Genomic DNA, 15,374 nt, shown 5'->3' with positions numbered 1-15,374 from the left:
TTTTATACTCGGGTGACATCTGATCGCCCCAGCCACTCACAGCAGGGGGGTGGTATAGGGCTTGAACGTCACAGGGGGAAGTTGTAATGCCTTCCCTGTCTTTCAATTGGCCAGAAAAGCGCGCTAACGTCTCAGAGAGGAAACTGAAAGTAACCGGAACACCGCGTGGTGCTCGTTAAGAGTAACGAGCATCCCGAACACCCTAATATTCGCACGAATATCAAGCTCGGACGAGTACGTTCGCTCATCTCTAGTACTTATACATGGTTATTTGGTCACCTCTTAACCTTCTTTTTTCTAGAGTAAATAGTCCCAATTTGGATATCCTCTCTGGGTATTCCAGTCCCATCATTCCATGTATTAGTTTAGTTGCCCTTCTTTGAACCCCCTCCAATACCGTAACATCTTTCCTGAGCACCGGTGACCAGAACTGTGTGCAGTATTCCATGTGAGGCCTAACAAGTGCCTTATATAATGGGAGGATAATGTTCTCGTCCCTCCTCCTATACCTTTTTTAATGCATCCCAAAACTTTATTTGCCTTTGCAGCAGCTGATTGGCATTGGTTACTCCAGTTTAGTCTATAGTCCACTAGTACCCCCAGGTCTTTTTCCATATCACTTTTCCCTAGCGGTACCCCATTAAGTGAATATTGGTAGCATCCGTTTCTCCTGCCCATGTGCATAACCTTACATTTATCAGCATTGAACTTTATTTGCCATTTTTCTGCCCAAGCCCCCAGCTTATCTAGGTCCGTTTGTAGCCGCACATTGTCCTCCGTTGCATTAATTATATCGTATAATTTTGTATAGTATACAAATATTGATATTTTGCTGTGCAGCCCCTCTATCAGGTCGTTGATAAATATATTGAATAGAATGGGGCCCAATACTGAACCCTGTGGCACCCCACTAGTGACTGTGGCCCAATCAGAATATGAACCATTTATTACCACCCTCTGCTTTCTATCATTGAGCCAATTTTTTACCACTTACACACATTTTCACCCAATCCAAGCTGTCTCATTTTGTATATTAGCCTATTATGTGGCACGGTGTCAAACGCTTTAGAGAAGTCCAGATATACGAGATCAATAGACTCTCCCAAGTCCAGCTTAGAGCTTACTTCATTGTAGAAACTGATCAGATTTGTCTGACATGAGCGACCCTTCATGAATCCATGCTGGTGAGGAGTTATTCCCTTGTTCTCCTTGAGGTGCTCATCGATGGCATCTCTCAGAATCCCCTCGAAAATTTTTCCCGTTACTGAAGTGAGACTTACCGGCCTGTAGTTGCCAGGCTCACTTTTGGTCCCCTTTTTATAAATTGGAACCACGTTGGCAATGCGCCAATCCAATGGTACAACGCCAGTCTTGATAGTGTCTAGAAATATTAGGTATAGCGGCCTAGCTAACTCATCACTTAGTTCCCTTAGTATCCTTGGGTGTACTCCATCTGGGCCTGGTGATTTATCGATTTTAATCTTCTTTAACCTGTTCCGCACTTCCTCCTGCGTTAGGTATGAAATATTTTGCGAGGGGTTTATTTTATTCCCCTGTATCTCGTGTGGCATTTCCTTTTCGTTTGTGAATACGCTTGAAAAGAAACTATTTAATAGATTTGCCTTCCCTCCATCATTTACATGCGCTTTTTACCCACCTCATCAACCATCACAATGATGGATTGTATTAAAAACCGTGGCTGAACACAGTAACCTACATCCGAAAATGACGGTAAAGTCATGGCAAAATGCTGCAATAAAAAATGCAGCGCTTTGCCGATGCTGTGTGTGAGAGGGGCCTTAGGAGTTTTGTTGAGAAATGGAAAATATGCCTTGATTGTGTTTGTAGATGTTTTGTACTTTTATACATAAATAGAGTTACAAGATCCAGCAGAGGATAACTCTCTATACAGAACTAAGGGTATCAAGTTGCTGTACGCTGAAGCATACTAGGTAAGCTATGCCTCTCAGACAACCTGAATCCAGTGGGACAGTCATGATTTATGGGTGCTGTTCCACTGTCCCGTGAGGTATGCCACATGTCCTGATTTAAACTATATCCATATCCGCAAGACACAGATACAGTTGAATACAATGCTGGCCCCATCAGCTTCTTGCCCCAATATTCAATGTGACCACCTACAGTTTATAGTTTGCAGTGCAAGTGTAGCCCTGACCACCATGTCGTCACCTCCAAAGAAGGATAGGATGGAGAGCCAGTCCCTGGCCAAGCATGCCCCTCTTGTTTGAGTGAGGTTTACTTTGCTATTCGAGGCCTTGTTTTCTGCAGGACTAGTTGGATATTTGAAGCATAATTTTGGAGTGCAAATAAGTTACTGTTAACTAATTTATATATTTTTTGGAATGGAAAAATGCATGAAGAATCATTTCTACCTGTTGTTTACAATTTAACCTAACGACAAGCGAATGAACTAACGGCTATTTTTATGCAGGATGGAACTCAATGACAAGTCTACGAAAAGTGCACGATGGCTTCGCGTTTACACGTAACAATTATGGCTCACTTTCGCTCGTTGTGTATAAATGGGCCCCAAGTGCCAAGCCTGATTTTGGCAGCAAAAAGACAGGTAGATTAGCAGGCAATGGAATATGTGTTAAAGGAGAAATGGGCAGTTATTCATGTCCTTGTAGAAAGTGGCACAGTCTATTAGGACATGGATTGGGAAGCGGTTAACACTGACTGGCAGCTTGTTAAAGGACTGTCTGAGAGGCAAGAAAAAAAAATGCAGTTTGTACGAACCCTATGAAGTTCTAACAGCACAGACGATCCATTGTAAGATAAAATAATGGGAGGTGAGTCATGTGAGAGGAACATTGCGTGTCGCTTTCATTTTAGATTTCTGCGACTATTATACCGTAAAGGCAGGGTGAATCACCATAGGTACTTGGTTGTACTGCCTTCTGGTACCCTAGTTAATACTTAGTACTTGGAGCAGAAGAAACATTCATGTTTCCAGCTTACACTTGTTATGTCAAGATCACATTTAACAAGGTATCAAAAGTGGATTGGTACAGGGAGACAAAATTAAGGTTGTTCAAAAACTTTGGCTCATCCTAAATTAAGATATTAATTTGTTTAATATTTTAATTTCAAAAAGCCTGTGCATGATGTGCAAATTCAGGGTGTTGGGTGAAGATATTGTCTCAGCATTTTCGCTGACACTGGAAAATTTGTGCAAGAGGCAGTATTCAAAGTGTGTTGGTGGACTGAAGAAAGGTGATTTGCCCGCTTTGCCTTGAGACCCAACAGTGTGGCACAGATGATTTTCCACATTTGACAATGACCTCTGGTGGAACTGAAGCAACAATCCCATGATTTATTTATACCAGGACTGAACCAGAAGAACATCCCTTATCTCTAGAAGAACGAAGAAGGGGATTCTTTACTGTAAGAGCAGCGAGACTGTGGAGCTCTCTACCTGAGAATGTGGTGATGGTGAACTCACTAAAAGAATTCGAAAGGGACCTGGACGCGTTTTGGAGTGTAATTTTACAAGTTATGGTTACTAGATTACAGCAGATGGGTTGTTGGTCCTGGGATTTGAGACGGAATGGAATATTTTTCCTTAAAGTGAGGAAAACTGGCTCTGCTTTGTGGTTTTCTTTTTTCCTTGTGGATCAACATTGCAAGATAACAGGCTAAGCTGGATGAATGTGTGCTTTTTTGCAACCTTACAAAACATGTAAAGCTGGTTTCACACCAGCATTAGAGATTCCACTTTCTTGCTCTGTTTGGGGAGCAAGAAGAGGAATCCCCATGGTTCCTTCTCTGGACAGACCCCATTGTGAAACAGGTCCAACTGCTTGTTACACTACTGTAAATAAAAATAAGTGGTTTCATTATTCAGTGGGTCATCGAATGAAGTTAATCAAGACTGTAACCCATGACACTAAAACCAGGTAGTCCTTCATGTCCTCTCCACTATATCATTGTTTAGCACTACAGAACTTTAAAATTGATGTCTCATTATCAAATATGACTAAGTAAGATCCAACAATGATATGCATTGGAAATGCCAGTGATCAAATTGGCATTTCTATCAGAGTTGGCACTGTAAAGTATTCACTGCTTTATATTTAGACCACAGTGCCAGGGAAGGTCTGTGGACCAGATTAAAATGCTGCAAAATGAAAGACTGTCAGGCAAATTCCTGTTCATTCTGCACCAGACTGTCTGTGTGACATGTAGAATTACAACACAGTTACTCTTTATGTAATTCAATAATGGCCACTTAGCTGCCCCCAGCGACCATCCTGGAGCTCAACACAAGAAGCAGCAATAGTTACGTCACTGGGGATGGTAGCTGCTTTTCAGGATCCTCGTGTAGAGAAAGAGTTGGCCAGATGGATGAAACTGTTCATATTACAAGACTTCTATGTTTATTTAACCCGTTTAGGACCAGCCACGGTAAATTTACGGCGGCTGGTCCTGGGTTTACAGCACCACCGATAGTAAAATTATGGCGGTGTTCTAAGTCTCCTGTCTGCAATCAGTCAGAGGCAGGAACAGGTTATTATCAGCTGTTAGTGACAGCTGATAACCCGGAGCAGAAGGCAGGAGGGGTTTTTAACCCTTCCTGCCTTCTGCTTCCCCGATATACAGTGCTCAATGAGCACTGTATGGGGAAAGTAAAAGTAACATGTATTTTCACTACGGGAGCCTCAGGGGGTCATGTGACCTCCTGGGATTCCCTGCTACTGCAGAGCTGGAGGGTCAGACTACACCCTGGCAGCTCTGCAGGTGACTAATGTCACCACAGGGGTTGCTTTTCCCTGTAACTAGGGCTCCTATGGACACCCTAGCTACAGTGGGAAAGTGTCAAATAAAGGAAAAAAAATATGTGAATGTCCCCCAGAGGTCTTGTATGACGTCATGGGGGACACAGATAGTAAAAAACACAATTACATAAATAAATAAGTAAAACAAAACAACAGAATAAAACAACAATACATGCATAAGAAAGAGAATAAGACAAAGCAGACGCCAACAAAAACCGTGGCCGTATGCACCCTGTATACCAAAACCATACATACTATATATAAAAATGTCCGAAACAAATAGAGGAACCCATTTCCATACTTTATTTTAGTGTAAATATAAAAATAATTTTTAAAACAATTCTAAATGTAAAAAAAAAAATTTTTTCTCGCTTTTTACCCCCAATAAAACTAAAAAACGGGAAAAAAAGTCAGTGAAAAAGATATTTAAAAAATAGTCCTATATGTCACGGAAAAAAAACACAGCAAAAATAATTTTGGTAGCTAAAGGAGAAAAAAAAACGCCACATGGGTAAAATCCCTAAAAAGTGTCTGGTCCTTAAGGTACAAAACAGCTTGGTCCTTAAGGGGTTAAAGATGAGAATTATGGGTAAAATAATTTTTCTGAAAAACATGATATGATGCCAAACAGGAAACACTACGATGACCGACGTCTTGGTGATAACTTGCTGTGCGTTTAGCCTAATTCTAGTGATTTGACATTAATGTTCTAGAGATATTTTAGGTAATACAAAATGTGTGCAGGATACAATATACAATAAGCACTGTAAGAAATGGCTGTTGCAATGTAAGCAAACACACTGGATATAAAGTACTGCAATGCAAATTCTAGCTAGAACGTTTAGGTAACTAGAATTGGGTATTTGGAATGAGTAGACTAATTTAAAATCAAAGCCTTAAGTACCTTGTTCATTTTCTTTGTGATCGCCGTCCACTGGAACAGACTCAACGTATGAGCTCTTAGAAGAAGAATATGTCTGATGAACGTCCAACTCGAAGGGGAGAGATTCAAAAGAATCACCTTCATAGCTCCTACCAGAATCATTACTAATGGAACAGAAGGAATCGGTTCTCTGCCGACGACTGGATTCACCTGCAAAGGACTCAAATGAATCACTCTGATAATTTTCGATATTTTCATCTGTGACGGAGTCAAAAGAATCTCTATCATATCTTCCATGTGATTTATCAGTACTGGATTCAAAAAAATCTCCGGAATAGTTTGATGCACTACTCAAGGAGTTGCTCTTGTGCAGAACTTCTTCATAGTTTGAACTTTCTTCGCTGACGGGGGATAGCGCCATCACAGCTCTGCAAAATAAAGACCTACTGGATTAGTATGGAGGGAAAGACATATCTGTAGATCTTAAAGGGGTGGTCTCGCGAAACCAAGTGGGGTTATACACTTCCGTATGGCCATATTAATGCACTTTGTAATGTACATTGTGCATTAAATATGAGCCATACAGAAGTTATTCCACTTACCTGCTCCGTTGCTAGCGTCCTCGTCTCCATGGTTCCGTCTAAATTCGCTGGCAGCTTGCTTTTTTAGACGCGCTTGCGCAGTCCGGTCTTCTCCATTCAGCACGAGCCGCTTCAGTGTGCTCCCCGCTACAGCTCTTCTGCGCATGCGCAGACGAGCTGTCACTGCTCGGGAGCGCGCTGGAGCGGCCATTCTGCACCATCCTCTGTTAGAGGAAGGTGCAGAAACTGGAGCTGCCCAGCGGAGAAGCCCAGCCCAGCCCAGCCCAGCAGCCCCGAGAAGCCTCCCAGGTAAGTGATGGGTCGGGGGGGGCTGCCGCTGCGCCGGGCTGCGCCGGGGGGGGGCTGTCGCTGCGCCGGGGGGGGGCTGCCGCTGCGCCGGGCTGCGCCGGGGGGGCTGTCGCTGCGCCGGGGGGGGCTGCCGCTGCGCCGGGGGGGGGCTGCCGCTGCGCCGGGCTGCGCCGGGGGGGCTGCCGCTGTGATGGGGGAACTAGCGCTAGGCCGGGGGGGGGGCTGTCGCTGCGATGGGGGGGCTGTCGCTGCGATGGGGGGGCTGTCGCTAGGCCGGGGGGGCTGTCGCTGCGATGGGGGAACTAGCGCTAGGCCGGGGGGGGCTGTCGCTGCGATGGGGGGGGCTGTCGCTAGGCCGGGGGGGCTGTCGCTGCGCCGGGGGGGGGGGCTGCCGCTGCGTCGGGCTGCGCCGGGGGGGCTGCCGCTGTGATGGGGGAACTAGCGCTAGGCCGGGGGGGGGGCTGTCGCTGCGATGGGGGGGGCTGTCGCTAGGCCGGGGGGGCTGTCGCTGCGATGGGGGGGGCTGTCGCTAGGCCGGGGGGGCTGTCGCTGCGATGGGGGGGGGCTGTCGCTAGGCCGGGGGGGCTGTCGCTGCGATGGGGGGGGCTGTCGCTAGGCCGGGGGGGGGCTGCCGCTAGGCCGGGGGAACTAGCGCTGGGCTCCGGAACCTAGCGCTGGGCTCCGGAACCTAGCGCTGGGCTCCGGGGCCTTCACCTGGGCTGAGGGTCTAGCGCTGGGGAGCCGGGGGCTAGCGCCGCTTACCTGCTGCCTGGCGGTGGGCGTCTGGTCGGCGGCTGCGGGGCGTCCGGTTGCCATGGAGACACAGCTGGCGGCGTCTCGGGAGCGCGCACGTCGGGCTGCAGCGAGCGACGGGGAAAGAGCCGGCGGCCATCTTGAGGAAACTTTTATAAGTTGCTGAAACGCTGGAACGGTAAGTACGAACCAGCTAGAAATGTCATTTACAGGGGGGCTTAGTAATGTGTGTTTAATGGGGGGGACTGGGCAAAAAAAAAAATTAACTGCTTCCTCGAGACATCTCCTTTAAGCTTTCCACGTGTGAATGAATAACATATTAAGAACAAAAATGATCAAAGCCCTGGTACTACCGCTGACCATTCTATTGTAGCAGTAACCTGATGAATTGCTTTGCACCAACTACTGTACTATTACTAGCGGTACTGTATGGATTACTTATAGAGATGAGCGAGCATACTCGTCCGAGCTTGATGCTCGTTTGAGTATTAGGGTACTCGAGATGCTCGTTACTCGAGACGAGCACCACGCGGTACTCGTCTCGATTAAACGAGCACTGACCATTGAATTCAATGGAGCCGGCAATACAGCCGGCTCCATTGAAAGCAATGGGCTGCCGGCGATCGTGGGATGAATTGTCGGGAAGGGCTTAAATATATAAGCCCTTCCCTGCAATTCATCCAGAAATGTGTAAAAATAAAAAAAATATATATACCCACCTGGTCCCGGCAGACGGAGTTCAGCGTGGCCGGCGGCAGTCCTCCTGAACTGCTCTGAACAGCTGTGAGTAGTATTCAGCAGCCGGGGATTTAAAATCCCCGCCTGCTGAATGAGCTGCCTCTAATTGGTCACAGCCTGACCAATCAGAGGCAGATCTCACTCACACACCCATTCATGAATTCATGAATGGGTGAGTGACTGCTGCCTCTCATTGGCTCAGTGCAGGGACCAATCCATTGCCGGCTCCATTGAATTCAATGGGCTAAAATCGTTCTTCTCTGCCACAGCTGTTACAGCTGTGGCAGAGGAGAACGATCTTTATGCTGACAGTGGGGGGGGGGGGCGGTCTCACTCTTGCCACTATTGTGGCTTAATAGTCGGACCTGGGAACTTGAGATGCAGCCCAACATGTAGCCCCTCACCTGCCCTATCCGTTTCTGTGTCGTTCCCATCACTTTCTTGAATTTCCCAGGTGTTCACAAATGAAAACCTTAGCGAGCATCGGCGATATACAAAAATGCTCGAGTCGCCCATTGACTTCAATGGGGTTCGTTACTCGAAACGAACTCTCGAGCATCACTGAAAGTTCGACTCGAGTAACGAGCACCCGAGCATTTTGGTGCTCGCTCATCTCTAATTACTTAGAATTTACTCGATAAAGTCTATGTAGTATGGAATTATTTGAGTGCTGGTCCATTCTTTTATTTCTGGATTGATATCCTGACGGTCTTCATTCACTAAGTCCAAGATTGAGAGTATCTTAGTATGACCTATTGGCTTGTTATAATTCAATTATATTTTAAAAGCTGCAGAATCACAGTTCTGCAAAATCTCCTGAAGGCAATTCTATTCTAATTTATTTTAGTCATAAAAGCTGAGGGATTCTCAACTTTGGCCAATTTCGTAGGGGAGAGTAGGTTAATAGGAGAATGGGGTAATAAGAGACAAAAATTTCACAGCTGCTCCTATCAAATGCAGGGAGCGTGAGTGTTTCGTGTAAGAACCTTGGATTATGAGTGTATATGTACAAATCCGATGCTTGCAGATTCACAGGTTGAAATGGAACTTTTAAAAAAGTTCTATACATGAAACTTGTAACCCAGTTCCAGTGTTTTTTTTTGTTTTTTTTTACAAAAATGGTGAAGGACTAGCACGGCATGAATTACTCACTCTTCTGACAGAATTCATAAAGGAGAAGACCTTGAAGACTTGGTGGGGCGATGAACACTTGGATGTGAGAGGCTGCACCTGTACATGGCCCACAATTGGAGCGGAGGTAATGGCAAGGGGAAAAGAAAAAAGATCTTCCCAAAAGTGGATTCATAACTAGAGATGAGCGAACGTGCTCAGCCACGCCCCTTTTTCGCCCGAATACCGCGAATTCCGAGTACTTCCGTACTCGGGCGAAAAAATTCGGGGGGCGCCGTGGCGGCACGGGGGGTAGGAGTGGGGGGGAGAGGGAGAGAGAGAGGGCTCCCCCCTGTTCCCTGCTGCTCCCCCCCGCACCGCCACGCCTCTCCCCGCCCCCCGGCGCCCCCCGAATCTTTTCACCCGAGTACTGAAGTACTCGAAAATGGCGGTACTCAGGCGCGTAAGTACTCGAAACGAGTACGTTCGCTCATCTCTATTCATAACTTTTTTTTTTAGTTTTTGAGTTTTTGTAACTATGCTTCTAATAAAAATATGAAAAGCCAATGTGATGCTATTGTCCTGTCGGTGGTGCCTTGTCTCCTGTTTCTCCCACATCTCAGTGTATGTTGTTGTATATGGAGGGGCTGCCGTGTTTCTTATTACCCAACAAGGGGAATTAGAGACACCATTTGGTGTAATAAGTGACAAATTTTTTCCCTGTTACACAATATGCAATACGAAATGGGATATGTTATAAATGTAGAGCCTTTCTGCAATATAGTAACTGATGTCAACATGGCAATCTGGGCAAGCTGCCATAAAAAATTGAATTGTCTCTTATTACCCCCCTCTCTCTCACTTGTTTGAATGGTCCTTTAACAATAAGCTGATCACAAAGTACCCCAAATAATGAGCTGTAATCTTTAGGGAAACCTGGTAGTTAGTTTTCTATTTCCCTGCAGCGCCACCACAGGAGAAACTAAGAATTACACAATCTTCATTCAAAATCAACGTGTGGTCTGTGTAATATAAGGCAAGGCTGACTCTTCAGAGCAAGAAACACTCTACTTACAGTTCCAAAAGTTAAAATACTTCACTTTTGAAATGAATGCTCATAGAATGTCATTGCGACCAGGACAGTCAGTGACCAAGTAAGCCAATCACACCAGCATTTAAAGGGTTTGAGGTGTTCTCATTAAGCTACGTGTTGGCACTATGACTCCACGCTGTGCTCACTAATAGCTCTGCAAAGGTCATAAGAACAAGGGATTTAATGGTGATCAATCAATCTGATGGCCCACGCCGTACAACGGAAAATGAAAAAAATGCAAAAGGGCGTAATACTATTTTTGTAACCAATAGAAATGGCAGACTTTTCTATTAAAAATGCAACATATATAGTCATAATCTGTACTGGCATTCATGGTTTTACATCACAGAAGCAATCCAGCTGGTTTCTGGCTCGTGGTATGCCATCGAAAAGTGTCAATTTGATTCATATACGAAATTTACATATCAGCTTAAATCCATCCAGCTGAAGTTCACCGCACTTAATTTTATTGTTGACAGAGTTAGGCCCATTTAGACGCAACGATTATCTCTCAAAATTCCCTCGAAAGCCATCGTTTGAGCGATAATTGTTGTGTGTAAACACTCCCGTCTTTCACTCTTTGGCTGAACGATGATTTTTAGGTGAGCATAAAATCCACCGCTCAGCCAGAGAGAAGATAACACCAACCACGTGCTGTATTTTCCATGGGAGCACTGATTACATTGTATTCAGTTTGCAGCCCCATGGCAGAACAAAGGAGCTGTATCCAGAGAACAGACAGCCTGCTGTTCTCTGCATACATGTCCCAGAGGCTCATTTACATGCAAATGAAGGTGATAAGCTGTTAATGGACATTAGTGTTGAAAAATGGAGCTTGGATGCGAGCTTTGCAGTCGCATGTCCTATCTTTGGTGCGAGGATTTAGCGCGTCTGAAAAAATTCTTTCATCGGAACAGTTCTATAGGAAAACATTGCTTCTATTAGACGCAATTTTTTCACATGCCTGTAATGCGCGAAAACAGTACTAGTATGAACCCATTGTTTTCAGTGGATCCTTGGAATACATTGCATGGCACTCACATGCCGTACGATGTCCATGCAAGTGCAATGTTTCCCATTGAATTCAATGGTAAACACTGGTGATCCTTACACGCGTGTGGGGAAGTCACAATTTCACAGAAGAGATGCAATGTATTTTTAACCAAAAACAATTGACATTGGCGTGAAACGTTGCTGATTGACGATAACACACTAAAGCCCATTGTAAAAGTAATTCAAATGCTATGTGCCCGGGGGTGAGCACGAAATCGGGCCGAGCAACTCGGTTCAATATTATGCTCATGAACGTGTAATTTATTTGCGGACGTGAGGCGATTTTCATGCAAAAACGCATTGCATATGTGAAATTCCAATCCTCGCACGCAATAGAGGATCGGAAATATTTCTCTTTGATTTCAGTGAAAAACCTTGCTTTGCACTCACATGCATATTGCACAGCATGCGAGAGCCATGTGATGTCTTAATCATCGCACTGAAATCAATGGGTGATAGGACATTGCTGTATGTGACCCCATTCAAAAACATGCGTTTCATATTCGCGCAAGATTTATGCATCTCACAATACACAAATCTCACAGGAGTTTCTTGGCCGTGTGAAATCAGCCAAAGTTTAAATAAACCGCCCTGATAACATGGCACACTGTGAGATCATAAGGTGACCAAACATCCCGATTTAGGCAGGACAGTCCTACTTTGGGACCCTGTGTCCTGCTTTCCCCAGGGTCCCAAGTGGATATCTGCCTGGCTTGTGTCCCGCTTTTGGGATGTCTGGTCACCATAAAGGCGAGTACCAGCCTGGGTCCCGTGGCTTCCTGGCTGGTAATCACTTACTGGCGCTGCTGCTGGATGCACACACTGACTTCAGTTTGTGCATCCGGGATTCTCCTTCCCTGACCTCTCCGCAGTGGTTCTGCAGAATAGGAGAAGGCAGGAGAATTCGCGGTGCACACACTTTAGCAGTGGCATTCTGAAGACCAGGAGAAGATAAGTATATAGGTTTTGTGGGGGAAGTTCTATTACTACTTGGACCGCTATACGGGATACTATTACTACTGAGGCCACTATGAGGGTCACTATTACTACTGGGGCTAACATAGGGGATACTATTACTACTGAGGCCACTGTGGGGGTTACTATTACTACTGGGGCTAATATAGGGAACACTTACTACAGGCGCCACTGTGGGGGTCACTATTACTACTAGGGCCACTGTGGGGGTCACTATTACTACTGGGGTTAACATAGGAAACACTATTACTACTGGGGCTAATATAAGGGACGCTATTACTACTGAGGTCACTGTGGGGGTTACTATTACTACTGGGGCTAATATAGGGGGACACTATTACTACTGGGGCTAATATATGGAACGCTATTACTACTGTGGCCACTGTGGGCGTTACTATTACTACTGGGGCTAATGTAAGGGACACTATTACTACTGAGGTCACTGTGGGCGTTACTATTACTACCGTGGCTAATATAGGGGGACACTGTTACTACTGGGGCTAATATAGGGAACGCTATTACTACTGAGGCCACTGTAGAGGTCACTATTACTACTGGGGCTAATATAGGGGACACTATTACTACTGGGGCCACTGTGGGGATCACTATTACTAGTGGGGTTAACATAGGGAACACTATTACTACTGGGGATAATAAAGGGGACACTGTTACTACTAAGGCCACTGTGGGGGTTACTATTACTACTGGGGCTAATATAGGGGACACTATTACTACTGGGGCTCCTGTGGGGATCACTATTACTAGTGGGGTTAACATAGGGAACACTATTACTACTGGGGCTAATATAGGGAACACTTACTACTGGGGCTAGTATAGGGGACACTTTTACTACCAGGGATAATATAAGATAGACTATTACTACTAGGGCCACTGTGGGGGTCACTATTACTACTGGGGTTCATATAGGGAACACTACTACTACGGGGGCTAATATAGGGGATGCTATAACTACTGAGGCCACTGTGAGGGTTACTATTATTACTGGTACTAATATAGGGGACACTAGTACTACTGGGCCATTACATTGTGTTAAGAGACAAATCAAAGAGTAACACATCTGTGGCAATAAAAACTACAGCTTACCCTGCAAAAAAGTTTAAAGGAGATGTCTCGAGGAAGCAGTTAAATTTTTTTTTTGCCCAGTCCCCCCCATTAAACATACATTACTAAGCCCCCCTGTAAATGACATTTCTAGCTGGTTTGTACTTACCGTTCCAGCGTTTCAGCAACTTATAAAAGTTTTCTCAAGATGGCCGCCGGCTCTTTCCCCGTCGCTCGCTGCAGCCCGACGTGCGCGCTCCCGAGACGCTGCCAGCTGTGTCTCCATGGCAACCGGACGCATCGCAGCCGCCGACCAGACGCCCCGCAGCCGCCGACCAGACGCCCACCGCCAGGCAGCAGGTAACCGGCGCTAGCCCCCGACTCCCCAGCGCTAGACCCTCAGCCCAGGTGAAGGCCCCGGAGCCCAGCGCTAGGTTCCGGAGCCCAGCGCTAGTTCCCCCGGCCTAGCGGCAGCCCCCCCCGGCCTAGCGGCAGCCCCCCCCGGCCTGGCGGCAGCCCCCCCCGGCCTAGCGGCAGCCCCCCCCGGCCTAGCGGCAGCCCCCCCCGGCCTAGCGGCAGCCCCCCCGGCCTAGCGACAGCCCCCCCCGGCCTAGCAACAGCCCCCCCGGCCTGGCGGCAGCCCCCCGGCCTGGCGGCAGCCCCCCCCCGGCCTAGCGGCAGCCCCCCCCGGCCTAGCGGCAGCCCCCCCCGGCCTAGCGGCAGCCCCCCCCGGCCTAGCGACAGCCCCCCCGGCCTAGCGGCAGCCCCCCCGGCCTAGCGGCAGCCCCCCGGCCTGGCGGCAGCCCCCCCCGGCCTGGCGGCAGCCCCCCCCCGGCGCAGCGCTAGTTCCCCCGGCGCAGCGGCAGCCCCCCCCCCCCCCCCCGACCCATCACTTACCTGGGACGCTTCTCGGGGCTGCTGGGCTGGGCTGGGCTTCTCCGCTGGGCAGCTCCAGTTTCTGCACCTTCCTCTAACAGAGGAAGGTGCAGAATGGCCGCTGCAGCGCGCTCCCGAGCAGTGACAGCTCGTCTGCGCATGCGCAGAAGAGCTGTAGCGGGGAGCACACTGAAGCGGCTCGTGCTGAATAGAGAAGACCGGACTGCGCAAGCGCGTCTAAAAAAGCAAACTGCCAGCGAATTTAGACGGAACCATGGAGACGAGGACGCTAGCAACGGAGCAGGTAAGTGTATAACTTCTGTATGGCTCATATTTAATGCACAATGTACATTACAAAGTGCATTAATATGGCCATACGGAAGTGTATAACCCCACTTGCTTTCGCGAGACAACCCCTTTAATTTTGGTAAACAATGAGAAAAACTATATAAACTATGACGGCAGGCTGTATGGAGACTCTCATCTCACCCTGCAGTGCTGACCCACACAAATATATTTAACACGTCGTTTTCACAGTGAATGCCGTAAAAACAAATCCCGAAAAGCAAGTGCTTTCTTTCTCTTCCATGAACCCCTGAACACTGGATGACACACGTTAACGACCTGCCTGGGGTTACTTAATCCACCACGATGCAAACTTATGTCCTGTGGATGGCGCGGGCTCAGAAGTCACCCTGTCCACCTCTCACCGACCTGAAGCAACAAGACAAAACAAAACATTGCAGTCAGATACCTACATGTATACAGGTCAGGGGTCACAGCTCACACCTCTCCCAGCAGCTGCACTTCTCTTCCTACACAGCTTCGTCTCCCTGGTTACACTGTGCAGCAGGGAATAAAATCCCTGCGCAAACTCAGCTAGTGACTTTAGTTCCTAGGTATAAAGTGAACTACAGAGGATGAGGAGCTGCAGTGATTGTATAATGTATCCATAGTCCGGGCATCCACAGTCAGCCCTGATTACTAGTATCGAATATATATGTGTATGTGTATATATGTATGTGTATATATATATATATATATATAAATATACACACACACACACAGATAGAGAGAGAGAGAGAGAGAGAGAGAGAGAGAGAGACATCTTAGCTCATTAGTGATGAAACCTGTTTGCACCT

The 15,374-nt window shown here is 47.0% G+C and overlaps 1 protein-coding gene across 1 annotated transcript in view; it reads right to left on the bottom strand.

The window, feature by feature from the left end:
• The window catches only part of C10H8orf48 (chromosome 10 C8orf48 homolog), a 41,063-nt gene extending 25,993 nt beyond the window's left edge, over positions 1-15,070 (bottom strand). Inside the window, exons 1-2 of the mRNA XM_066579863.1 lie at positions 14,991-15,070; positions 5,704-6,110 (exon numbers count right to left, since the gene is read on the bottom strand). Coding sequence (XP_066435960.1) covers positions 5,704-6,103 — 400 coding nt within the window. The 5' untranslated portion in view covers positions 6,104-6,110; positions 14,991-15,070. The remainder of the gene's footprint in view (positions 1-5,703; positions 6,111-14,990) is intronic.
• Positions 15,071-15,374: the final 304 nt, after the last annotated feature.

This window comes from Eleutherodactylus coqui, chromosome 10 (genome assembly GCF_035609145.1).
Source record: "Eleutherodactylus coqui strain aEleCoq1 chromosome 10, aEleCoq1.hap1, whole genome shotgun sequence".
In the NCBI taxonomy this organism is placed as follows: Eukaryota; Metazoa; Chordata; class Amphibia; order Anura; family Eleutherodactylidae; genus Eleutherodactylus; species Eleutherodactylus coqui.
This window is presented reverse-complemented; position numbering and strand designations above follow the sequence as displayed.